General features: G+C 39.6%; 1 protein-coding gene across 4 annotated transcripts in view; it reads left to right on the top strand.

Annotated features, from left to right (window-relative positions):
• DNAAF4 (dynein axonemal assembly factor 4) overlaps window positions 1-27,847 on the top strand; it is a 105,639-nt gene that overhangs the window by 8,896 nt on the left and 68,896 nt on the right. For all 4 annotated transcript variants that reach the window (XM_072615971.1, XM_072615981.1, XM_072615988.1 and 1 more), the window contains 2 exons: window positions 1,967-2,100; window positions 27,572-27,812. In XM_072615971.1, coding sequence (XP_072472072.1) covers window positions 1,967-2,100; window positions 27,572-27,812 — 375 coding nt within the window. The remainder of the gene's footprint in view (window positions 1-1,966; window positions 2,101-27,571; window positions 27,813-27,847) is intronic.

Raw genomic sequence — 27,847 nt, forward strand, 5'->3', positions numbered from 1 at the left:
ACCTAAAGGGGCCTGGCATAGGAGGGGAAAGGTGTAGTAAAGGTGGCAAAAAAGACAAAATCTCTCCTGAAGGGGAGGAGCAAGGCAATGACAAAAGCTAAATTCTTTCCCCTTTGGAACTGCTAGATCAAGGTTGGGGAACCTGTAGCCTGTAGGTCACATATGGCCTTCTAGGTCCCCAAGTGTGGCCCTTCGACTGAATCCAAACTTGAGGACCTTGAAGGTTACATGTGGCCTCAAGGCCTCAGGTTCCCCACCCCTGTGCTAGACTGTGCAGATAGGATGATCTACTTATCTACAAGGGCCTCAGCTGCACAAGCAATTTCCCAGTCTAGTGCAGACTGACCAGCACCAAAGACACAGCGTGTCCAGTTTGGGATGCAAACAATAAGTTATGTCAGCTTGGAGAGGATGGGGGGAAGGGGCCTTCATCCTTAACACATTAGTGCCTCCTGCTTGGTCTGAATCCAGTGTTTCTGGAAAATATGGCAACTCAGAAAGACAAGTTCAGAGGACTTGTCAGAAACAGGACTTAAACCTAGGACCTCCTGACTCCATGACTGACCCTCTAAGCACTGTACCAAACTGCCACTCTTCTGAGGAAATAAGAGAACTATTTGTTTTTAGTCTTAGTCAATTAGCATTTTATTAAGTACCTCCACTGTGCCAAGCACTGGGGAGGCAAAGAAAGGCAAAAGTCCTTGCTCTCAGAGAGCTCATAGTTTAATGCAGGGAGGTAACATTCAAACATGTACAAACACTTAAGTTATATGCAGGATAAACTGAAGGTACTATCAAGAAGGCAGAGGTGATGAGAAAAGGCTTCTTGTAGAAGGTTTTAGATGCGACTTGAAGGAAGCTGGGGAAACTAGGAGGGGGAGAAGAGGTCAAAGAGAGTCTTAGTTCTCAATATTTGAACCAATCAAGTCATCATCATATCTTGCCTTTCTCTGGAGAACTGACTGGATTGTGCTAATCTTCCATACTAATCTCTCACTCTCTTCTGTATGTAAATCTAGATTTTGTCACATCAAAAACGGGAACCAATAAAAATGGCATATTTAAAGGATTCTTGAAAATGTAGATTGGCACTCCACTGACCCTAGGAACAGGTGCCATGAAGGATGAACCTGGAGTTACCATAGTCATAATTCATTCCAAACATTTTTGGAAAGCTAAGTCTCTGAGCTAATAGCTGAGCAGAGCAAGAAATACTTTGATAAAGTAAAGGAGTATTGGCATGTGATTTTCTCTAAAATACTTTGTGCTATACTGTAATTATTTTTCCCAGAATTTGTTATTTACATAGCCAATAGGATTTTCCAAAGGAAGGTTCCAAAGGAGATTTTCAAAATATCTCCTAATAGGTCAGACCAATGGAATAAAATTGCAGTTGCATTTTTCGAGGTTTGCTTCCAAAAATTGTCCAGTTGTTCTTCAGAAAAAGGTTAGAACTTTGTTGATCCTGTGGGTCCCAGATTGCTGTTCACTCATCCTCCCACCTATCTTGGACCATTCTTGTCAATTTCAAATACATGTTATTAGTTTAAGAAGGGAGCTCAGCACAATTTTTCTCAACTTTTCCCAGTAGCTACCCTGATTTTAGACTTCTTTGGAATGTTCTGTCATGCTCCCTTCTTCCCCTCCCTTACCTCTTTTCTGCTTCCTTTTATGTATTGTCTTCCTCTTCTTGATTATAAGCAACTAAGGGCAGGGACTGTCTTTGTTTTTATTTGTATCCCTAGCACTTAGTATGGTTCCTGGCACATAATAGGTGCTTTAGCAAATGTTTATTATTTAAATAAAATATACAAATATCCTTATATTTTTACATGTAAAATATATTTATAAATATATAGTAATATATAAATAAAATACATTTGTTATTATTGAAAACTATTCTCTTTTCCAAAATAAAAGTAAAATTCATGGTGATCCTATTTTAATAAAATTTCTAAACTTTCAGTTGACAAAGAGATGAAGCAGAGAATAAGAGAAAAATCTGTTTTACAAGCACAAGCAAAAGCAAAGGAATTGGCTGAAGCAAAAGCTGTTGCAAAACGAGAAGATGAAAGATATGCTTTGAAGATAATGATGGAGGTAAGTTAAAGATGAATCAAAGAGTCCCTAAATGAGAAGCAACTGCATTAATTTCAGCAAATATTTTTTAAGCACCTCTTAAATGCAAGGAAATGTGGATACAAATATAAAAATGAGGTCTTTCTTCCCATCAAGCAACTTAAACTCTACTAAGTAACATATGCGTACGTGTGTGTGTGTGTGTGTGTGTGTGTGTGTGTACACTCATAGATACCTAAGTATGTATATACATATGCATATATATACATGCTCACAGAGTGTACAGATAAGTAAATACAATGTTATTTGTGGAGGGAAATAGCACTAAAAATGGAACAAAGAGGAAATGGTACCTGAATTTTGCCTTAAAGAAAGATAAGGATTCTGAGGGGTAGAAATGGAAGCTTATAGAGGATAGACTATGTGAATGCATGGAGGCAAGAGTTAGACTTTTGAATTAAAGAACAATAATGCAGTTTGGCTGTAATAAAAGGGGGAATAATGAAATAAATCTAGAAAAATAGGTTTGAGGCAGATAATAGAGAATTTTAAATGCTGTCCTGAGGAGTTTGTATTTTATATGAATGGTAGGTTTTTGAGCATGAGCAACGTGGTTGACTTGTGCCTTAAGAAGACTATTTAATATACTGTTAAAATAGGCTAGATGAGAGGTGATATGGACTTGAATTATGTGAGTGAGAGAAGGGAACGAATGCAAGAAATGGATAGGTAGAATCAATGGGACTTGACAAGTGATAAGGTATAGGATATAGTGAAGATATAAGAGTTAAAAATAACTGGAATTATGAACTTGAGTGACTGAGAGGAAGGTAGTATCCTCAACAGAGACAGTGATAATATGAAATAGGAGCAGATTTAGTGAGGAAGATAATGAATTGCATTTTAGATATTGTAAACCTGAAATAAGACTGCCCAAACAGTAAAAACTAGGGTTTTTCTTTTTTTTTAAATTTATTTTTAGATTACAATATTCATTTCCACAAAATTTTGAGTTTCAATTTTTCTCCCCATCTCTCCCCTTCCCCCACCCCATAACACCTTGCATTCTGATTACCCCTTCCCTCAGTGTGCCCTCCCTTCTATCATACCCCTCCCTTCCCTTATCCCCATCTTCTCTCTTTTCTTGTAGGGCAAGATAGATTTCTGTACCCCATTATCTGTATTTCTTATTTCCCAGTTGTATGCAAAAACAGTTTTTAACATACATTTCTAATCCTTTGAATTTCAACTTCTCTCCCTTCCTCCCTCCCCACCCATCCCCACTGAGAAGGCAAGCAATTCAATACAGGCTATATATGTGTCATTTTGCAAAAGACTTCCGTAATAGTCATGTTGTGTAAGACTAACTATATTTCCCTCCATCCTACCCTGTCTTCCTTTATTGTATTTTCTCATTTGACCTTGTTGCTTCCCAAAAGTGTTTACTTCTAGTTACTCCCTCTTCCCATTTGCCCTCACTTCTATCATCCCCCTCACCCCACTTGTCCCCTTCTCCCCAACTTTCCTTTAGTGTAAGATATACTTTCATACCAAATTGAGTGAGCATGTTATTCTCTCCTTAAGCCCAATGTGAGGAGAGGAAGCTTCACTTTTCCCCTCTCACCTCCTCCCTTTTCTCCTCCATTGAAAAAGATTTTTCTTATCTCTTTTATGAGTGATAATTTGCCCCATTCACCCCTTAATTTTATTGTTTATAGATATTATCCCTTCTGATTCAACTCAACCTATGCTTTCTGTCTATATATGTGTATGTGTGTGTGTGAATAATCCTTCCACCTACCCAAATACTGAGAAAAGTCTCAAGAGTTACAAATATTATCTTTCTATGTAGGAATGTAAACAGTTAAGCTTTAGAAGATCCTTTATGATTTCTCTTTCCTGTTTACCTTTTCATGCTTCTCTTGATTCTTGTGTTTGAAAGTCAGATTTTCTGTTCAGTTCTTGTCTTTTCATCAAGAATGCTTGAAAATCCTCTATATCATTGAATGATAACTTTTTTCCTTGAAGTATTATACTCAGTTTTGCTGGGTAGGTGATTGTTGGTTTTAATCCCAGTTCCTTTGACTTCTGGAATATCCTATTCCAAGCCCAAAATATCCTATTTCAATCCCTTAATGTAGAAGCTGCCAGATCTTGTGTTATCCTGATTGTATCTCCACAATACTTGAATTGTTTCTTTCTAGCAGCTTGCAATATTTCTCCTTGACCTGGGAACTCTGAAATTTGGCCACAATATTCCTAGGAGTTTCTCTTTTCAGGTCTCTTTCAGGAGTGATTGGTGGATTCTTTCAATATTTATTTTGCCCTCTGGTTCTAGAATATCAGGGCAGTTTTCCTTGATAATTTCATGAAAGATGATGTCTAGGCTCTTTTTTTGATCATGGCTTTCAGGTAGTCCCATAATTTTTAAATTGTGTCTTCTGGATCTATTCTTCAGGTCAGTTGTTTTTCCAATGAGATATTTCACCTTGTCTTCTATTTTTTCATTCTTTTGGTTTTGTTTTGTAATTTCTTGGTTTCTCATAAAGTCATTAGCTTCCCTCAGCTTCATTCTTATTTCTAAAGAACTATTTTCTTCAGTGAGCTTTTGAACCTCCTTTTCCATTTGGATAATTCTGCTTTTTAACCTTCTTCTCCTCATTGGCTTTTTGGACCTCTTTTGCCAATTGAGTTAGCCTATTTTTAAAGGTGTTATTTTCCTCAGCATTTTTTTTGGGTCTCCTTTAGCAGGTTGTTGACACGCTTTTCAAGATCTTCCGTGGCCTGAGTTCATTGCATATTCATTTTGGTGGTACTGGATGCAGAAGCCTTGACTTCCTCTGACTGTATGCAGTGTTCTTCCTCATCTGAAAGGATGGAAGGAAGTACCTGTTCACAAAGAAAGTAACCTTCTGTGGTCTTATTTTTTTTTCCCTTTTTTTGAGCATTTTCTCAGCCAGTTACTTGACTTCTGAATCCTTTGTCAAGAGGACGGTCCTAGTGCTTCTCGTCAACCGAGAACCATGCTCAGGCCTGAGATTCAGATCAGCTGCTCTCTTCCCCCAGGAGCTTTAGGCTGAGTGCTTCACAGATGGATGCTGCAGTTATCGCCAGCATTGCTGCCACTGCCGCTACCACCCACCGCCACTTGGGGCTTGTGCTGGGGGGGGGGACCCTGCCCCCCTCTTGCTCAGTTGGGAAAGCCCTCTCACTGACCTTTGAAGCTTTCTTTGGTGCTTGTGGTTTGAGGGATCTGAGACCCTCCCTACTGGGGATTCTGCCTGGAAGGCCTGTTCTGGTCCTGTTGCTCCTGGTACGGTGCGGCCAGGGCTGGGCTCCACTCTGCTCAGCGTCCCATGGGATAGACTGTTCCTGTCAGCCTTCCAGGTTACCTTTGACTGGAAATCTCTTTCACTCTGTTGTTCTGTGGCTTCTGATGCTCTAGAATTTGTTGAGAGTCATTTTTTACAGGTATTTTATGGGCTGTGGGGGAAGAGCTAGAGTATGTGTGTCTTTCTACACTGCCATTGTGGCTCCGTCACCCAAACTAAGGTTTTTCAAGCTACACAAGGGAATTGCAATTCAGGGCCATGACACAGCACCAGGGTGTAGGAGTGGGCTGAACAGAATTAAATCTATTTCAACCAGGAGGGAGTCTCATGGGAGGCACATCCTGGAGAAGCTATTATGTAAGTTATTTTGCATAACAACTAAAAGTCCATAGAGAAGTGTGGGGGATGCTCCAGTTTTGCTTGCCCTCGGGTATTGTGCAGCCCTGGAATTGAGGAAGGTCATCTATATTCCACATTACCAGCCACTGACCAAGGGAGGCATTGAAGCAACTGACTTATTGACTGGAGCTATTGGGAGCAGTCCTCTTTACCCAGCATACCTTTCAAAGAACAATGGCCCATGATGAAGAAGTGAAAGGGAAGGGTAACCCACTCCCGTGTCCGTTTCATTAATCCATCATATTTTGGGGCTCAGACATCTCATGCAGCTCTCTGGTGTCTCTGAACATCTCCTACTGCAGGTATCTGATCTTCTGGAAATCTCCCCTCTTAGGCATTCTGGAATAGCAACTTTTTCCATGAAAATAAATTATTTGGCAACACTGTTAATCTATCTATGTGATAGCAAAATATATAATTTCTCAGGGTGGTAAATCTACAACAAATTCTCAAAAAGGACAGATGGCTCTTTAGGTTTTTGCATATATAGACACATGTATGTGTATATACACAGGTATTTGTATATATATACATATGTATATATGCATATATGTACATGTATGTGTGTCTATATATACATACATATATGCAAATTTGAATCCCACCATCCAACACATTACCTTACATGTGCTTCATTTGAAATTATTACAAGGCACTCAATGAAGAACTTACTGATCCATGCTGTCAGCAACAAGAAGCTAGCAGCATTAATGGATCAGTTGAATGTCTTATTGGCTTTTAAATCATTTGGCATTGATGCATAGAGTAGTGGTGAAAGCTCATCTCATTAGCCATCTTCATTTAATTAAATGTACAATATGCTTTCAGCAGCATCTTTTTACATATAATTGTATCAGTAATCATCAGAGATTTCTTGAAGAGGTATACATAGTACCTGAGTTGCTTATACATATTTCAGTATTGGACTTAGAGGCACTTAATTACCTCTCAGAAAGGAAGGAAAAAAATAAAGATAGACAATATCTCACTGAGGTTGGACCTGATATAAGTCACACTTGGTATGAAAAAAGTTTGCCAAAAATACCATAAGAGTGACAGGGTTAAGACAACATTCTAAACGTAGATAGACAAAAGCTAGAAACAGAACACAGGTTACCAGAGTTCATAAACCTGGCAATGAAGCAAAATAATAATAATAATAGGAAAAAGGTTAAAATAGCATAAACGTTGACTGGTTGGTTGGTTGTGGTCCTTTGTTCTCTAAGAGGACCAAAATGATATCACCATGATAAACTCAAGTTTTAGTGTGTCCAGCTATGGCTGATCAGACCAATATGAGCTCAGAATGCTCTACCACAGATTGGGCACAGATAGTCCAAGTGAACATTTGGGGTGGATACTCCAAATTTGTGCATCCTCTGTTTCCTTTGTGCTATTTCAATTCTGCTTTGCTCATAGAGCACACCACCTTTTGTGATGTGGGCACGCTATGCTGAGCGGTCCTGTGCCAGTGTCTCCCATGTTGCACAGTCAAATCCAGAGTTCTTGAGAGAGACCTTGTATCCCTTCTTCTAACCATCATGTGATAGCCTACCCCATGTGAGTTCTCTATGGCAAGTTTATATTTTGCATTTGAACAACGTGGCCAGCCCATCAGAGTTGTGCTCTCTGAAGCATAGTTTGAATGCTTGGCAATTCAGCTTGAGCAAGGACTTCAATGTCTGGTACCTTATCATGCCAGGTGATCCTCTGAATCTTCTTGAGATAGTTCAAATGGAAGCAATTCAGTTTCCTGGCATGGTGCTTGTAGACTGTTCATGTTTCACAGGCATACAACAATGAGGTCAACACAACGGCTCTATAGACCTTTATTTTGGTAGTCAGTCTATTACCTCTTTTCTCCCAAACTATTTTTGGAGCCTCCCAAACACTGAGCTAGCTCTGGCAGTGTGTGCATCAACCTCATTGTCAATGTGTACATCCTTGGAAAGTACACTATGAAGGTAAGTGAACTTATCCACATCATTCAAAACTTCTCCATTTGTTGTAACCAATGGTTCCACTTATGGATGGTGTAGTGGTGACTGATGGAGCATCTGTGTTTTCTTGGTGTTAATTATTAGGCCAGAATTAGCACAGACAGCAGAGAATTGATCCATATTTTGTTGCATCTCAGCTTCAGAGGCTGCGTTGAGTGTAGGTGTAGGGTGTGTTCAGGGAAGACCAGTACCAGTACTTTTGGTGTGATGGCTGCCAAGCCCTTTTCAGGGCTTCTTTCCACCCAACTCTCACCTGTGGCTCCAAGAAGCATGCGCCACACCCTGGTAAACCATTTTGGTAGATGGACCAAACCAGACTGAAGGTAACCAAGGGGTCCCAAATCCATTGGTGAGTGAGAGGGGTATCCACCCCAAGCATGTGAAGACTTCCCTTAGTGAAATGGGTGGATGAGAACAACTTGTTTCAACAGCCATGAAGACAGATGCAGCAGGTGATGTGGAGGGCTTAGAGCTTGGTTAGACACCAAAGACGCCAAGGTCATCCACTGCAGCCTGAGCCAATGCCAGTCATCTTGACTGTGTCTTGCAACTGGATTATGATGACTTTGGAGGAGAGAGTGAGGCTGACAACTTCGTGCAACTCTGCCTCACTTAAATCCAATTTACGCATGAATCAGAGGACATCACCCATACCATTTTATTATTATGCCTCAAAGTCCTGTAGCAACAGGCAAGTGATGAAGCAGCAGGTGCGGCTACACTGGGAGCTATAGTCACAACCCTGCACACAGACAGCCCAGGCTATAGGGTCGTTTCTCACTGGAGGTGTGAGGAAGGGGGCTAGAAAAGGTGCCCTAAAAATTGTTGCTTACCCAACCCTGGCCTGATTACTGTGGAAGGCGGGGAATCCCACTCTATGGTCGAAACAGACAAAAATGTACAAAAACATCTGCAAAGATGATTCCAATCACCATCGGCACATGGAACATGCACACACGGACAACAGCATAAACGTACTTTAAAACAAAAACACCATGTAGTAATAAATTCTAGTCAGATATCCTCTTATGAAATGAAACCCTTTTCTTACACATGTTTTTCTGCCATTCTAAGAACAGAACCCAAGATACTTAATTAGTATTACTGTAATGCTCCTATTACTTTAAAATTTTGTTTTTAACAGAAAATATTGTGTTTTACTGAAGTGCTTGCTCAAGCACAAGTCAATGAAAAAATATTAAGTACATAAAGCCATCATAATATATATAGTTTTTTTTTTTTGGTGGGGGGAGGAAAGGCAATCTGGATTAAGTGACTTGCCCAAGGTCATACAACTAGTAAGTGTCAAGTGTCTGAGATTGGATTTGAACTCAGGTCCTCCTGATTCCAGGGCTGATGCTCTATTCACTATCATAATATCTGAATATCAGGAGCATGAAAACTGAAATGTCTTTTTAATTCACTAATAGAACAACTCATTCCCCCCTCCAGAGAATAAACTTTGTAAGTAGGCGATTTCTGTGCGCAGAAATAAATTGACCCGGGGGGCAGAGCCAAGATGGTGGAGTAGAAAGATGCACATACACATAGCTCCGAACCCACAACCCATAGAACGGATACAGGGAAGTAACTCACGGCGAATTCTGCACCCAGAGGCCATGGAACATTGGAGTGAGGGAGATTTCTGTTCTGGAGAGACCTGCAAACCTCTCGCAGGGGGTCCTTCGCGCTGCGGACTGGGCGCCGGGACCGGGAGCAGAGGGCAGCCCTGCCACGGTCGCGGCACCAAGAGGAAAAGATCCGAGCGGGCTTCAGGGACGGGATCTCCAGCGGCCACGCAGGTCCTTCCACCCACAGAGGGACCTGCAAACCTCTTGCAAAAGTTCCATCGCACTGCAGACGCGGAGCCCAGCCCAGACCTGCCGCGGCCGCGGCACCGAGAGGTACAGATCCGAGCAGGCTTCAGGGACGGGATCTCCAGCGGCCGCACAAGTCCCTCCACCCACAGGTGATGGGGGTGGGTGAGAGAGTCTCTTTGGCGGGTCGAGAGGGGAGTGGGGTGCCCCCATAACTCAGGCCCCCCCCGGGAGGTAGAAGCTGAGAGGCGGCTGCAGACCAGGGCTCCCCAAGTGGGCGGGAGCCTGGATCCATTGTGGAAGGTCTGTGCATAAACCCCCTGAGGGAACTGAGCCTGAGAGGCGGCCCTGCCCTGACCTGACCATCTGAACTTAATCTCACACTGAATAGCAGCCCTGCCCCCGCCAAAAGCCCTAAGGCTGGAAGCATCATTTGAATCTCAGACCCCAAACACTGGCTGGGAGGACCAGGAGGCGAGGTGGGTGTGAGGAGAATATTCAGAGGTCAAGTCACTGGCTGGGAAAATGCCCAGAAAAGGGAAAAGAAATAAGACTATAGAAGGTTACTTTCTTGGTGAACAGGCATTTCCTCCCTTCCTTTCTGATGAGGAAGAACAATGCTTACCATCAGGCAAAGACACAGAAATCAAGGCTTCTGTGTCCCAGCCCACCCAATGGGCTCAGGCCATGGAAGAGCTCAAAAAGAATTTTGAAAATCAAGTTAGAGAGGTAGAGGAAAAGCTGGGAAGAGAAATGAGAGACATGAAGTCAAAGCATGAACAGCAGATCAGCTCCCTGATAAAGGAGACCCAAAAAAATGTTGAAGAAAATAACACCTTGAAAACTAGCCTAACTCAATTGGCAAAAGAGGTTCAAAAAGCCAATGAGGAGAAGAATGCTTTCAAAAGCAGAATTAGCCAAATGGAAAAGGAGATTCAAAAGCTCACTGAAGAAAATAGTTCTTTCAAAATTAGAATGGCACAGATGGAGGCTAAGGACTTTATGAGAAACCAAGAAATCACAAAACAAAGCGAGGAGAATGGAAAAATGGAAGATAATGTGAAATATCTCATTGGAAAAACAAATGACCTGGAAAATAGACCCAGGAGAGACAATTTAAAAATTATGGGACTACCTGAAAGCCATGATCAAAAGAAGAGCCTGGACATCATCTTTCATGAAATTATCAAGGAAAACTGCCCTGAGATTCTAGAACCAGAGGGCAAAATAAATATTCAAGGAATCCACAGAACACCGCATGAAAGAGATCCAAAAAGAGAAATTCCTAGGAACATTGTGGCCAAATTCCAGAGTTCCCAGGTCAAGGAGAAAATATTGTAAGCAGCTAGAAAGAAACAATTCAAGTACTGTGGAAATACAATCAGGATAACACAAGATCTAGCAGCCTCTACATTAAGGGATCGAAGGGCATGGAATAGGATATTCCAGAAGTCAAAGGAACTAGGACTAAAACCAAGAATCACCTACCCAGCAAAACTGAGTATAATACTTCAGGGGAAAAATTGGTCTTTCAATGAAATAGAGGATTTTCAAGCATTCTTGATGAAAAGACCAGAGCTGAAAAGAAAATTTGACTTTCAAACACAAGAATGAAGAGAAGCATGAAAAGGTGAACAGCAAAGAGAAGTCATAAGGGACTTACTAAAGTTGAACTGTTTACATTCCTACATGGAAAGACAATATTAGTAACTCGTGAAACTATTCAGTATCTGGGTACTGGGTGGGATTACACACACACACATGCACACATGCACACATACATAGAAACAGAGTGCACAGAATGAATTGAAGAGGATGGGATCATATCTTAAAAAAAAATGAAATCAAGCAGTGAGAGAGAAATGTGTTGGGAGGAGAGAGGGAGAAATGGAATGGGGCAAATTATCTCTCATAAAAGAGGCAAACAAAAGACTCATTAGTGGAGGGATAAAGAGGGGAGGTGAGAGAAAAACATGAGGTCTACTCTCATCACATTCCACTAAAAGAAAAAACAAAATGCACACTCATTTTGGTAGGAAAACCTATCTCACCATACAGGAAAGTGGGGAACAAGGGGACAAGCAGGGTGGGGGGGATGATAGAAGGGAGGGCATGGGGAGGAGAGTGCAATTCGAGGTTGACACTCATGGGGAGGGATAGGATCAAAAGAGAATAGAAGTAATGGGGGACAGGATAGGATGGAGGGAAATATTGTTAGTCCTATACAACACAACTATTATGGAAGTCATTTGCAAAACTACACAAATTTGGCCTATATTGAATTGCTTGCCTTCCAAAGGGAGGGGGTGGAGAGGGAGGGAGGTAAAGAAGTTGGAACTCAAAGTGTTAGGATCAACTGTCGAGTAATGTTCTTGCCACTAGGAAATAAGAAATACAGGTAAAGGGGTATAGAAAGCTATCTGGCCCTACAGGACAAAAGAGAAGATGGAGACGGGCAAAGAGGGATGATAGAAGAGAGAGCAGATTGGTCATAGGGGCAATTAGAATGCTTGGGTTTGGGGGGGGAGGGGATAAAAGGGGAGAAAATTTATAACCCAAAATTTTGTGAAAATGAATGTTAAAAGTTAAAGAAATAAATTTAATTTAAAAAAAAAAAAGAGTCACCCATTGGCTCCCATGACTGCTGGGGGGGGGGGGCCGGGGGGGACGGCGCAGGGAGGAAACAGCTTTGAAGCTCCTTCCGAGCATTCCCTGATTTAAATTATTACTCATACAATCAAATTTTGAAAATGTGTATGTGTTTGTTTTTCTAAACCATCAAGTAGGTAGTTGGGCCCTAAGAATGAGATTATTCTGTGAAAAGAGCATTGAACTGGGAGTCCGAAACCATACACTGCACTTGGCACATAGTAGGCATTCAATAAACATTGAATGAATGAAAAAAAGAAAGAAATGAATTGACCCAAAAGATGCTTATTTTAACAAAGGCTATGGTGGGGTGGCCCAGCAACATAAGTAAATAATTCCAGATTGTATTGAATGAGTTGTCTTTAGTAAAACTTGTTCAGTTACTAACCTCGCTCAAAGGGACTGAATATTACACCCATAGAGACCACTGCTTTCAAATCCTCTTTAAAACCTTGGGCAATTTGCTTGCATTTCAGTGCATGCTCTATATGCAAATGTTAATCCCACAATAAATAATAAACCTAAGTAAAACATTGGAATTCCCTTTGAGGAAGCACTGGATATTCCAGAAGTTATTCCCTTTTAAGGTTAAGCCTTTCCTTTAGAACAAAACTGAAGATGTTTTGGATCTAATTACCATTCTTACATCATAACATTTTGCAAAATTTGAGGATCTTGTCTTATACATGAATATGCAACTATAAACAGTCAGATGACAAATTTACTCATTTGCTTGTTTGTTCAGGGCATGGAATGTTAGATTGAAAACGGCAGGAGGTGCTAAAGTATTGCTCCTGTTGTGTTTGTTCTTTGTTGCCAAAGAAGACCACGCCAACCCGAAGAAGGCCAAATGATGGTGTGATTTGCACTTAACTTTGTTTTGAGTCAGGGAGGGCTTGTGCAGGTCACCAGCCTCACTTCTCCAGTTGGAGCCCTCTCCTGGCTATCTTGTTATAGTTGTAGCAGACCAAAAAACATATCCCTTAGGAACGTATTCCCCCTGCTCCCAGGGTTTCCAGTAGTGAATGATGCCTGTACCCAAGGTTTAGTTCCTGTCCTCCCCTCCATGAGCGTAGTTGGCACATAAAGCTTACGCTTTTCCTATAGATAAGCTTTAACATCACCCCCATTAGGTTACAAGTTCCCTAAGGAGCTTTGCCTGCTATATTAGCGTTAACAGTACAATATTTTGTCCCGACTGGAAGTCTGTTTGAATCCCTTAATTGAATTCTTTCCAAATGACTCTGCCCTGCCCCCTCCCAAAAGGCTCTCTTCTGGATCCTCCTGGCTTCATAGTGGTTATCAGTAGTAACTGTTGTTGTTTCCCTCCAAACCTGATGTCTTTATTTTCTTTGCTCTTTAAAGGGGCCAGGCCCTGGCTACTTCTTAAATAGACCTATTCAACGAATAGGCATCACCTCACCCTAAGTGAGTACCTGCAAAGACCTTGGCCTAAAGGGGCCAAGCTCTCCCAGTGCATCCTATATGTTCATCAGTTCTTTCAACCAGTTGTGGTTTGCCTTGGCTTCAAGCCTCTCATAATCTTAGACATGTTACAGTATGCAAAATTTCTTACTAAAATGTGCCCTTCCAAATAGAAGAGACAGTAATCAAAGAATTCAGCAGGCCTACTGGCAGGGGGAGGAGGGGCTGTAATATTAGTAAAGTGGGGTCACATGAAGTACCTCTATTAGGTTTACAATCTTTTAAAATTATTGTGTTTCTCACATAAACTACTTTATAGTTACATCTGTCTCATCCTATCTTTGTGTCACTGGTTTCTTGAAAACTCATTTTATGCAATGACAACAAAAATTGCTTACTTTTAAATGGCTTTTTTAATGTTTACATAATACATACCCTTGAATGTCTTGTAAAGCAGGTAGTGGGTCACGAGCCTCACTTCTCCAGTTGAACTGATTAAAGGTATAAAGGAAATATACATATATATTATATACACCTAAGTATGTATGTATGTATTTCAAAGGGATATATGAAAAGGAAAGACTGTAAGTCAGTCATATAGCAAGAATAAAGAATAAACTTCCCTGGTATCTATGCAATGTTAGGAGATGAAATAGTACATGTCCAGTGTACTTCCTACAGAGGATTTGTGGGAAGATAATAGATAAGAGCTGCATAGAGTGTGGTGTAGTTTGAGAGCAAGTTAGACCATTTGAGAACCCATATTGATGAGATCACTGAACTATTTCAGAAAACAAGGTATGTCATAGACCTATTGTACTCTGCCCTGCTAAAATTTGGAACTCAAAATTTTGTGGAAATGAATGTTGAAAACTTTAGGTATAGGATTAGGTATAGGATATAAGATATAGTGAAGATATAAGTGTTACATCATGTAAAAATAAAATGGATTATGTTCTGACAAGAAATAAATGGTTGCTGAAATGGGAGTCCTTTCTGATTTAGCAATCTATGAATAATCCTGTTATTGACTCATTACAGCAAAGGACAGAATCAGTAGAAAATAAGCAATAAAAATGAAAAGACCTGGCATATATATCAGGCAACATCAGTAGTTTCTAGGCTCTTTTGTTTTCCTTGTTGTGAGAATTTATGGTGGTTAAACTTCCTTAGAAATGATGATATTCTGTTTCAGTGTTTATCATCTATTTCCCATTTTGGGGAATCAGTAGTTTGTTTAGATCATGTTGGTATGGTCTTATATGTATATCATGTCTTCTGATTTTTATTGTTTCTTCTAATTTGCTAGTTATTATGTCTTTTGCTGTAATAAATCATTGATAAGTTTGTTCACTGACAGCCAGCTTGGAAATGACTCTCATATCGGTAGCCCTTTATTTCTTGTCTGAAAATAAATTTATTTCTCTGTGTGTGTATGTGTGTATGTGTGTATGTGTGTGGTGTCTTTTCAATGTTTGCATCATCTGTTGTCTCTTGACTCTTCTTTTTTTTTTTTTTTTTTTTTTCTTGACTCTTCTTGAAAAAAGTATCAATGGCAGATAGACTTGAGCTTTTAGATGGTTTCCAGTTCTTTTGTCTCTCTGGTTCCTTCTTCTGAACTATATTTTCCAACATATTTTTTGGTATTATCCTATGCCCACCTATACATTGAGGAAACATTGGTTATTTCAGTATGTATTCATTTAAATCGGAGGTCTAATTAAGTTCTTCATAGAAGTTCTCTACCCTCTCATTCTCTAAAACAAATATCAGTTGCAATTATTTTCATGATGTTTTTTTTTGTTCCAACAGATGCTTATCATGAACAAGGCCTGATTAGAGTAGAGTATGTGAAGAGTACTGTATGATCAGACTAGAGAGGTATGTTAGGGTCAGATCATGAAGGACTTTAAATCTCAAACACAGAAGATAATCTTTGATTTCAGAGATAATGAGGAGCTACTGAAGTTTATTGAAAATTGCTTTGACTGTTTAGTAAAGCAAAGATTAGAGTGGGGAAAGATGAGTTGGGTGGTGAGGTGCAGCAGTTAGGAGACTATTGGAATAGTCCAGGTAAGAGTAAGGGCCTGGAATACAGCGGTGGCTGTATGTGTGGAGAAAAGGGGGAAGATGTGAGAGATAATTATGGAGACAGAAATAAGACTGACAACTGGTAAGGTATCTAGTATGGATGAGAGAGCAATTCAAGATGACAGATTTCTGCATGAACAGAAGTATAGTGATAGGCTTGTAGAAATAGGGAAGTTCAGAAGAGGGGTGAGTTTTGGGGAAAAATTACTTTTGTTTTGGACATGCTGAGTTTGATACATCCGTTGGACATTCATTTTGAAATATCTGATAAGTTAATGATAATGGTGATATTGAACTGTAAAGAGTCTGGGACTGTATACAGATTTAGGAGTGACCTGCATAGAGATATTAAATCCTTGGGTACTGATAAGATCACTGTACAGGAATGTAGAAATAGAAAGGAAAGAAGCCTAGCACATAGCCTTGGGGTACATCTACAATTAGGCTTGTGATATGGATAGTTACTCATCAAAGGAAGTTGGAAAGGAGGAGTCAAGTAGAAGAACCAAAAGATGTGTCAGAGAATTCCAAATAAGGCATATGCAGGAGGAGAAGGTGGTCAGCACTATGTAATGCTGCAGAGAGGAGAAAAAGACAAAAGAACATCAGATTTAGCAATTGCTAGATCTTTGGTTTGGAAGTTATGTTGCAAAGCATGAGTGAGAAAAGAGGTAGAGGCAAGCATTGTAGGCAGCTTTTACTAGATCCTTAACTGAGAAAAGATGGTCTAGTGAAGGGTTTCTTTGGGGATTTTTTTTTTTTTTTGCTTTTGAATTAAAGAAACTTGAATGTGTTTGTTAGAAGGAGGGAGGGAAGAGGTTAAAAGATGGGGGGGCAGAAGATGACTGTGAATGGTCTGGAGAAGATAGTAGGGGTAGGTTCAAGGTCATTGAAAAAAAAAGAAATGGCCAAATGCCCAGCGACATGTAGCCTGTTGCCTTTGGCCACACAATAAAACTAACTCTGTTAATTCCTTTATTTGACTTTCCAAGGAAAACTTTTGAGGCATCTTTCCATTTAGCTTAAAGATGAGGTAATTGGGGTTAAGTGACTTGCCCAAGGTCACACAGCTAGTGAGTGTCAAGTGTCTGAGGTGAGATTTGAACTCAGGTCCTCCTGACTCCTACACTGGTGCTGTATCTACTGCAACACCTAGCTGCCCCTTGTGATGGAATACTGTTGTGCTATAAGAAGTGTTGAGCAGGTTGATTTTAGAAAAACATGGAAAGACTTTAGGAAACAAAGAGTGGAATTACAAGAATCAAGAGAATGCTATGTACAGTCATAGCAATATTATTCAGTGGATAGCTGTGAGCAACAAAGTTAGTCTTAGTATTATAAACAAATCAGCTCCCAAGGACCTGTGAAGGAAGATACCGTCCACCTCCAGAGAAGAACTCATAAACAGAAGTATCATAGTATGGTTTCATTTAAAGGTAGAGATAGATATAGACATGTATATACACATATGCATGTATGCATATGTGCATGTGTGTGGGAGATGGTGGCCTTCTTTAGCGTGGGGTGAGGAGGGAGAAGGGGAGATAGTTTGGAATTTAAAATGTAACAAAAAATAAGTACAATTAGAAGAAAATTCTAGTGACCTCCCTCTTTTAATTATTTTTCATTTATCCTATATATAATTTGTTTATACGTATTTGTTTGCTTGTTATCTCCCTTATTAGATTGTGAACTCTTTGAGGACTAGAATTGTCTTTGCCTCTTTTTCTATCCCTAGCACTTTACACAAGGTCTGGCACATAGTAGGCACTTGACATTTGTTTATTACTGACTGGAATTAAGGGGCAATAGTACTTCCAGCCCCCAGACTGGAATATAGTATAAAGTAATAGTCATCAAAAACATTTGGTACTGGTAAAAAAAAAATAGATAAGTCAATGCAGTAAACTACATAAGGATGAATCAGAAATAATTGAATTTAATTACTTATTATTCAATATACCCCCAGTATTGCTTCCTATTTGATAAGAACTGCTGGGAAAACTAGAAAGCAATATGGCAGAAATTAGGCTTAGACCAATATCTTCTAATATATTACACAATAAATTCAAAATTGATACTTGACTTCAGCATAGAAAGGTGAAGGAAAATAAATCTAGAAAAAGATTTGTTGTAGATTTTTGAAGGTCTTAAATGTTTGCTCAACATTTAAATATTAAAGATCATGCCATAAAAATAGAAGAGAAATGGATCAAATATTTTTCATAACAATGTGTTGAGATTGTATTCTTAACCAAAGAATTAAAAAAGATAAAATAGACAATTTTGATTACATGAGATTGAAAAGCTCTTGAACAAACAAAATGCATTTAAGATAAGAATGGAAGTGATTGGGTAAAAAAATCTTCGTATTAAATATTTCTGTTAAGAGTTTGATATCTAAAACACATAAAGAGCTATTATAAATATATGACCAAATTCCATTCTTCAATGAATAAGTGGTCAAAGGATATGAACAAATAGTTCTCGAAAGAACTGTAAGCTATTAATAACCATATGAATGACTTCTTGAAATTGCTAATGATAAGAGAAATGCAAATCAAAACAACTCTGAGGTTTCTCCCTGACACAGAGGATCAAAGATGGGAATGGTCAGTATTGGAGGGGTTTTAGAAAACCTGTCCCACTGATGCATTTTTGACAGACATGCAAATTGGTTCAGTCTTTCTGGAAAGTAATTTGGGTTATATAATAAAATGACCATATCCTTTTGAGTCAGATTCCACTGCTAAGCATATACTTCAAAGAGGCCAATGACAAAAAGAAAGACCCCCTACATACACTAAACTATTCATAGCTTCACTTATTGTGATATCAAAGAATTGGAAACCAAGGAAGACCCAGCTGCCCGAATGGGGACCCAGCTAGCTAGGAAATTCAGCTCCTCCTCTCCTGTCTGTCTCCCCCTCCTTTTCCTTCTCTTATCCAAAGGAAGGTAAATTTGGATGGCCAGAGGATGCCCAGTTAACTTGGGGTTTACTGGCTAGATCTTTCCCTTCTCTTCCCTTCTTTTACTTTCCCTTCCCTCCCCTTCTCTCTCCTCCCCTCCCCTTCCCTTTCCTTAAAGGAGCCTTAAAATCTTAAACCTACTGCACTTTGAAGCCCATAGATTGTACCACACTAGACCCTTGCCCAAGCTCCACTTAAGGGCTGTTTTCTGGACCCTCTTGGCTTAAGAGTGATTATCAGTAGTAACTGTTGCTGTTTCCTTCCCAGCCTGATTTAGTTATTTTTCTTTGCCTCATTAAAGGGGCCATCCCCTGACTACTTCTTAAACAGGCCTATTCAATGAATGAGCATTACCTCACCCTAACTGAGTACCTAATAGGCCTTGGCCTAAAGGGGCCAAGGTCTCCCAGTGCATCCTGGGTCATCTCCAGTCATCCTGATGAATATCTGGTCACTGGATTCAGATGGCTCTGGAGGAGAAGTGAGGCTAGTGACCTGCACAGCCCTCCCTGACTCAAAACAAAGTCGTGTCAAGTGCAAGTCATGTCATTATTTCTCTGATGGCATGGTCTTCTTCAGCAACCAAGGAGGAACACAGCGACAACAACATGGTACTGTGCTATGTATTCTTTGTTGAAAAACCTTTTCAAGATTACTGAGGATTGTTGAAAAGGCATGAAAAATAGTTAACTTAATACTGAAAGTTGTTAAAATTTTCTAGACTCTTGCTAGACTTAAAAATAATGGAATTAGGATTTTGTCTGGGGCACAAAAGTCTTAAAACAAATACCTCAAGTATTGTGTAATGGTAATTACCAATTACTTGTGTTCACATATATACATATATACATATATATATACATATATATATAATGAAAATATTCTAGTTTAAATTCCTATTTCTTTATTCTCAAATTACTGCAAGAATTTTTTAGCTGAACTCTGTGGCTATTTGCCCTCAACTCTCCCCAAAATAATACTTCTACTAATCTCAAGAAACTATACTTTTGTACTTGTTGCTTATTGATTCAAGTTCAGATGCCTTTTGTTGGCTTTGAGAAATGGCCCTAATCTAGTCCTAGGCTTTGAATCCAGCTTTCTTTACCACCAGTACTTCACACATGAGTTCTACTTTAGTGAAGTAAGGGCTTCCTCAGTTCCCTCTCTATGTATAAATATGTTCATTTGTACCTCCTTGCTCATGTTGCCTCTACCAACTGAAGTACTTTTCTTTCTCCTGTATGATTATATGTACAGAGGTTTTGTTGGAACACAGTTTTATTAGGGAGAGATCACTAGACAGATCTCCCTGAAGGTAAAGCTGTTGGTCTGAGAAGCTCACACCAGTGGCCATCAGGAAAAATAAAGTGTGGACAGAAGATCAGAATCTAAGCAGGTCTAAGTCACAGGAGTTTCTAGCACTGGGCATCCTAGCAGGCTTTCTGAAGATATTATCAGGATAGTGGCAGGCAGTACAGGTGAAGGTGCAAATAGGCCAGTGGCAGAAAAGGATTTTGGCACATGGACTATGGTGCAGACTAGACCTTCAGACTTATGAAGCCTTATGAGAGCCTCAGCAGAGAGAGCAAGATATCAAGAGGACTCTAAACAGAGGATAGGAGAATCAGGCTGGATTTAATAGCTAGATATCTAACTAGGCTTGGGGAAAATGCAGTTTATTGAAAAAGACTTTACTTAAGCCAAGCTGGCTTCTATAGCGTTTTTCCTGCTTTATCGGACCTCATATTGAGCTTGTAGTCCCCAGATCGTTTTCATAGAAATTGCTTTTTAGATTATGTCTTCCATTGTATATTGGTTTAAATATTTTTAAAAAGTTTTGTGCTATCTCTTTACTTATCCCTCTTTTATTCCTCTTAAATTTCTTCTTCTTTTTTTTAGATTTCATCCAAAATTCCAGTCAGCTATTTTTTTAGGATCCTGACTGTGTATTTTGAAAATCTGATTAGCTAGCGAGTAAAGTCAAGCACAGTCTCTAGAGTATTAAATTAGAAGCCTCTTACCATGGCTGACATTCCACTGGTTTTGAATCCAGCTAACTGCATAACTCGTACCTCTTACCACAAGAACAGCATGAGAAACTCAGTCAAATGCCTTGCTAGAATCTAGATAAGCTGCTGCTCTAGTATTCTTCTGATCTATCCGTAAAGAATCCTGTCTAAGAAAGGGAATAAGATCAGTTCTAGCATGACCTGTTCTTAATGAATCCAAAGTTGGCTCTTTGTGAATATTGCTTTTTCTAGAAGTTATCATCCCTAAATTCTACAATTTTGCAAGGAGTAAAAGACGTATCATTTTCAAACTTCTTTTAATTTGCTTTTTGAAAAATTGGAACGTTTGCCCTTCTCCAGTTCTGTAGGACCTCATCTACTCTCCGCCATCTTTCAGAGATCACTGGCATTGGCTTAGTAACCAATCTGCTGGTTCATTCCATTTGGGTCTGGTGAGTTGAACTCATCAAGAATATATAATTGTTCTCTTAGTATCTCCCTATTTATCATACTTTGAATTGATTTTTTCTTTCCTTTCTAGCCCAAGAATTGTTGTATTTTGTCCTACAGGTAGGTTTTATTTTCCCTTCACAAAGTCCAGCTCTGCTGTGTCATTGTGGTATGGAGGTGACACTGGTTTATTGAAAACTAAACCTGCACAAGCTCTAGCAGATTCTACCATGTTGGAAAGCCTGAGTATAGTTCTCAAAATTGTGTCTGCTTTCTGAGGAGCACATTAAATAAGTGTGTAGTGATACATTATTAATAGACTGCTCAGTTGGTAAGGAATTTAGGTAATGGCAACTCATGAAATAAAGGAAAATACAAAATGGTCCTCAGTTCCAAGGAGCTTCCTTCTGCTTCTTTAGTAATGGTGGCAGTATGGCAGAAAAGGTATGGAGGTAGGGATAGGGAAGGCAGAGAGTGCTAAGAATAACATAGTATTTAGATAGTTTGTTAACTCAGCTAATAGTGTTCTAAATGTGAGATCCTTATCTACTGACCAATAAGTGTAATTGGAGGAACTCAATTTTGATATTTTTGCAATAAGTGAAACCAGAAAATAGGAGGAAGAAGCAATTAAATGGAAGAGTATCTCAAGGCACTTAACCTCCCTATTCCTTAGTTTCCACATCTGTAAAATGAGAGGATTGGGTTATATGACCTCTGAAATCCCTTGCAACCCTATGGTTCTACAAGCCTATGGTTCTTTTCCTACCTTTTCTATACATACTGCCAAGTGAGGGAAAATTTGGGGCAGAGAGAATAAGGGCCATTGTGCAAGGTGTTGATTTTAGAACCAACTGAGATTCGATTCCATGGGGAAAAGCTTTTAAACTCACTACAGAAAACTTCCAAACAGATGGGAGAAACTCTTTTTCTCCAAATTAATTTCCACATCTACCTTCTAGCTGGGCCAGTGTTCCTGAAACTGTTATGTGACATAGCCATAATTCCCAGATAGGGTAGGATCTGGATAAGTGGTGGAGGAAGAATTGTTTGGTTTTGTGAAACCTATAAATCCTTAATACTAATATGGTAGCAAGAGTTTGAGAGGTCAGAATGATGAATGAGCCTAATGTATGTAACTTTTCTCCTTATTTTTTTCTCTTTTTTTTCCTTCCCAGAAAATGTTGCCATTTACATATTTTTAGGAGTCTGATAATCTCAATTCTTTTTTTTTTTTTTTGAGTGACACAGGATTTGGGTACTGAACCCTGGTTTTATTTTGTCATTGAACCAAAACTTCCAGGCTATCAAAATCACTTTTCTTTCTGTAGACACAACCCCTAGACCATTGGATGATTAAGTACAGGTATTGCATGCTCATTAAGTGTGGAAAACATAAGTAGAAATAAAGAACATATAGTAGTAAATAAATGTTTCCTGTTTAAAAAAATATTTGAACCATATAAGGAAGTAAAATTGAGTATGTTGAAAAAACTTATAATGGAAATGTTAGATGAAATTTTTTCTGTCAATTGTGATATAAAATTTACTTGCTGGATTGTGGATTGATCAATACTCTTACTTCACATAAAAAAACAAACCCAAATCTGCCATACACACTCGCACCCATACTACATATATGTATGCATACATATACATATATATACATACATACACATATATATGTATATACACACACAAATGCATACATACATATACACATATCTTTGCATGGCATATCTCTCAATGACACCAATAGCTGGATAGTTGCCTTCTATGCTGTCCTTTCCATTTAGGGACTTTGCTGCTAAAATACTCACAAACACATTCACACACACAGACACACGTTCATGTGTGTGTGTGGTTGTTGGTGGTTGGCTCTTGTCCTTTATTCTCAGAAGAGAACCAAAGTAACACCACTGTGAGAAAGTAAAATTTCAATGTGACCAGCTGTGGCTAATCAGACCCATGTGAGTTTGGAATGCTTTACCACAGATTGGGCACAGATAGTCCGTGTGAACATTTGGGGTGGATACTCTAAATTTGCACATCCTGTGTTTCCTGTGACCTGTTTCAATTCTGCTTTGCTCATAGAGCACAGCACCTTTTGTGATGTGGGCACGCCATGCTGAGTGGTCCTGTGCCAGTGTCTCACGTGTCACACAATCAATTTCAAAATTCTTGAGAGAGACCTTGAGAGTGTCCTTGTATCATCTCTTCTGACCACCATGTGACCACCTACCCCATGTGAGTTCTCCATAAAATAGTCTTTTTGGCAAGCATATGTTTTGCATTCAAACAACATGGCCAGCCTATCAGAGTTGCACTCTGAAGCATGATTTGAATGCTTGGCAGTTTAGTTTGAGTAAGGACCTTAGTGTCTGGTACCTTATCTTGCCAGGTGATCTTCAGAGTCTTCCTAAGGCAGTGCAAATGGAAGCAATTCAGTTTTATGGCATGGTGCTGGTAAACTGGCCATGTTTTGTAGGCTTACAACAATGAGGTCAGCACAGCTGATCTGTAGACCTTCTGTTCGGTAGTCAGTCTAATACTTCTTGTCTCCCAAACTTTTCTTCAGAGCCTCCCAAACACTGAGCTAGCTCTGGCAATGCATGTGTTAACCTCATTGTCAACGTGTATATCCTTGGAAAGTACACTACCAAGGTAAATGAACTTATCCACAGCATTCCAAACTTCTGCATTTGTTGTAACTGATGGTTCCATGTATGGATGGTGTGGTGGTCGCTGATGGAGCACCTGTGTTTTCTTGGTATTAATAGACCAAAATTAGCACAGGCAGCAGAGAATTGATCCATACTTTGTTGTATCACAGTTTCAGAGGATGCATTGAGTACACAATCATCTGCAAACAGAAAATCATTCACCAACAATTCCTCTACTTTGGTCTTGTATTGTGGCCTTTTCAAATTGAAGAATTTGCCCTCAGTACGGTAGCTGATCTTGATGCCATGTTCATCCTGATTGAAAACATTTGACACCATGGCTGAAAGCATTATTCTAAAGCATGGAAGGAAGCACACAGTTCCGTTTCACTCCATTGGTGACTGCAAAGGCACAAGAACATTGTCCACTATCCAGAAACCAGGCAAGCATGCTGTCATGAGACTGACATATGATACTGATGAACTTCTCTGGGAAATCAAATTTTCTCATAATTTTCCATAAGCCCTTACAACTGACAATATCAAAGGCCTTGGTCAAACAAACATTATGTACAGAACTCTGTTCTACTCCTGCCATTTCTCCTGGAATTGTCAGGTAGCAAATATCATGTCGACTGTTCCTCGGCCCTTTCTGAAGCCACTTTGACTGTCAGGTACATGACTATCTTTCAGGTGAAGGATCAGCCCATTAAGGAGGACTCTAGCAAGAATCTTGCCAGTAATGACTAAGAGAAATCCTCCTGTGATTATTTTTTTTAATTTTTTTTAACTTTATTTAAGTTTTCAGCATTCATTAACAAAAAATTTTTGGGTTCCAAATTTTTTCCCCGTTTCTCCCCTTCCCCCACCCCAAAATGCCGAGCATTCTGATTACCCCTATTACCAATCTGCCCTCTCTTCTAACATCCTTCCCTTCCCTTATCCCCATCTTCTTTTGTCCTGTAAGGCAAGATAAATTTCTATACCCTATTACCTGTATTTCTTATTTCCTAGTTGCAAGAACAATACTCAACAGTTGTTCCTAAAACTTTGAGTTACAGCTTCTCTTTATCCCTCCCTCCCCACCCATTCCCTTTGGGAAGGCAAGCAATTCAATATAGGCCATATCTGTGAAGTTTTGCAAATGACTTCTTGTGTAAGTCTAACTATGAGTCATCTTGTGTAAGACTAACTATATTCCCTCCATCCTGTCCTGTCCCCCATTTATTCTGTTCTCTCTTTTGATCCTATCTCTCCCCAAGAGTGTTGGCTTCTAATTGTTCCCTCTTCCTACTGCCCTCCCTTCCATCATCCCCCCCACCCTGCTTATCCCCTTCTTCCCTACTTTTCTGTATTCTAAGATAGGTTTTCATACCAAAATGAGTGTGCATTTTATTGCTTCCTTTAGTCAAATATGATGAGAGTAAGCTTCATGTTTTTTCTCTCACCTCACTACTTTGTCCCTCCTCTGAAAAGTCATTTACTTGCCTCTTTTATGAGAGATAATTTGCCCTCTTCCATTTCTCCCTTTTTCCTCCCAATATATTTCTCTCTCACCCCTTTATTTCATTATTTTTTTAAGATATGATCCCATCCTATTCTATTCACCCTGTGCTCTCTGTCTCTGTGTGTGTGTGTGTATGTGTGTGAGTGTGTATGTGTAATCCCAACTACCCAGATACTGAAAAAAGTTTCAAGAGTTACAAATATTGTCTTTTTATGTAGGAATGTAAATAGTTCAACTTTAGTAAGTCCCTTATGATTTCTCTTTGCTGTTTACCTTTTCATGCTTGCCTTGATTCTTGTGTTGGAAAGTCAAATTTTCTTTTCAGCTCTGGTCTTTTTATCAAGAATGCTTGAAAGTCCTCTATTTCATTGAAAGACCATTTTTTGCCCTGAAGTATTATATACTCCATTTTGCTGAGTAGCTGATTGTTTGGTTTTAGTCCTAGTTCCTTTGACTTCTGAAATATCATATTCCAAACCCTTCAATCCCTTAATGTAGAAGCTGCTAGATCTTGTGTTATCCTGATTGTATTTCCACAGTACTTGAATTGTTTCTTTCTAGCTGCTTACAATATTTTCTCCTTGACCTGGGAACTCTGGAATTTGGCCACAATGTTCCTAGGAATTTCTCTTTTTGGATCTCTTTCAGGAGGTGATCAGTGGATTCTTTCAATATTTATTTTGCCCCCTGGTTCTAGAATATCATGGAAGTTTTCCTTGATAATTTCATGAAAGATGATGTCTAGGCTCTTTTTTGATCATGGCTTTCAGGTAGTCCCATAATTTTTAAATTGTCTCTCCTGGATCTATTTTCCAGGTCAGTTGTTTTTCCAATGAGATATTTCATATTATCTTCCATTTTTTCATTCTTTTGGTTTTGTTTTGTGATTTCTTGGTTTCTCATAAAGTCCTTAGCCTCCACCTGTGCCATTCTAATTTTGAAAGAACTATTTTCTTCAGTGAGCTTTTGAACCTCCTTTTCCAATTGGCTAATTCTGCTTTTGAAAGCATTCTTCTCCTCATTGGCTTTTTGAACCTCTTTTGCCAATTGAGTTAGCCTATTTTTAAAGGTGTTATTTTCTTCAGCATTTTTTTGGGTCTCCTTTAGCAAGGTGTTGACCTGCTTTTCATGCTTTTCTTGCATCTCTCTCATTTCTCTTCCCAGTTTTTCCTCCACCTCTCTTACTTGATTTTCAAAATCCTTTTTGAGCTCTTCAGTGGCCTGAGGCCATTGAATATTTATTTTGGATGTCTGGGATACAGAAGCCTTGACTTTTATGTCTTTCCCTGATGGTAAGCATTGTTCTTCCTCATCTGAAAGGATGGGAGAAGATATCTGTTCACCAAGAAAGTACCTTCTATAGTCTTATTTTTTTCCCCTTTTTTGGGCATTTTCCCAACCAGTTACTTGACTTTTGGATCCTTTGTCAAGAGTAGTGTATACTCTGGGAATCTGTAATATCTCAGTTCCTCCAAGGTGGCACAATCCAGCATGTACACTGATCTGGAAGCAGGGAGAGATTTTTGTGTCCAGAATCTTAGCAATTACCTCTCCACAGCCACCTGGCCTCCAGTTCCACCAAGTCAGCACTGGAGGCTGATTTTCAGATAAGCTGAATGGGCAGGGCCGCCATTCAGTGTGAAACAAAGACCAACTCCCCCAGGGCCTCCACACAAGGCAGAGGCAAGACTCAACTCCTGTGCTCCCAGGGGTTTTACGATCCAACAATGGTTGCGGGCTGAGGTAGGGGCTGCCATGAGAACTGCTGCTGCCTGCCCTATGTGGCCTCCATAGCCACTGGCTGAGGCCAGAGCTATGGGAAGGCCCTTCTCCCTTCCTGGCCAGCTGAAAAAACCCTGTCACTGACCTTTGGCGCCTGTGGGTTGAGGGATTCCAAGACTAGAGATTATGCCCCAGAGGGCTGTTCGCCAGCCATGCCGCCCATCGGAGGCTGGGCTGGGCTCCGTGCTCAGCTCATTGTCTGGTGCAACAAACGTTTCTGTGGGCCTTTCAGGTCACCTTGGGCTGGAAATCTCCTCCACTCGGTTTTTCTCCACTTCTACTGCTCCAAAATTTGTTGAGAGTCCCTCTCTACAGGTATTTTATGGGCTATGTGGGGAGACCCTGTGTGTGTGTGTCTTTCTACTCCACCATCTTGCTGATAATCTCAATTCTTACAGATTGAAGAAAATGAGCGGAAAAAAATTGAAGATTTGAAAGAAAATGAGAGGGAAAAAGCAAACAAGGCACTGGAGGCTTGGAAGGAACAGCAAAATAGTGCTGCTGCTGAAGAAGAAAAGATACAAAGAGAAATAAAAATGTGTCAACAAAAGAAACAAATAGAAAAAGACAGAAAGAAATCAAAAGATAAAATGGCAATTAACCAGATAAAAAGTATGAAGTCTAAAAATGCTACAAAAGGTACTGTAGATTACTTTTTAATATTTTCTGGGAAT

Source organism: Notamacropus eugenii, chromosome 1, assembly GCF_028372415.1.
Source record: "Notamacropus eugenii isolate mMacEug1 chromosome 1, mMacEug1.pri_v2, whole genome shotgun sequence".
In the NCBI taxonomy this organism is placed as follows: domain Eukaryota; kingdom Metazoa; phylum Chordata; class Mammalia; order Diprotodontia; family Macropodidae; genus Notamacropus; species Notamacropus eugenii.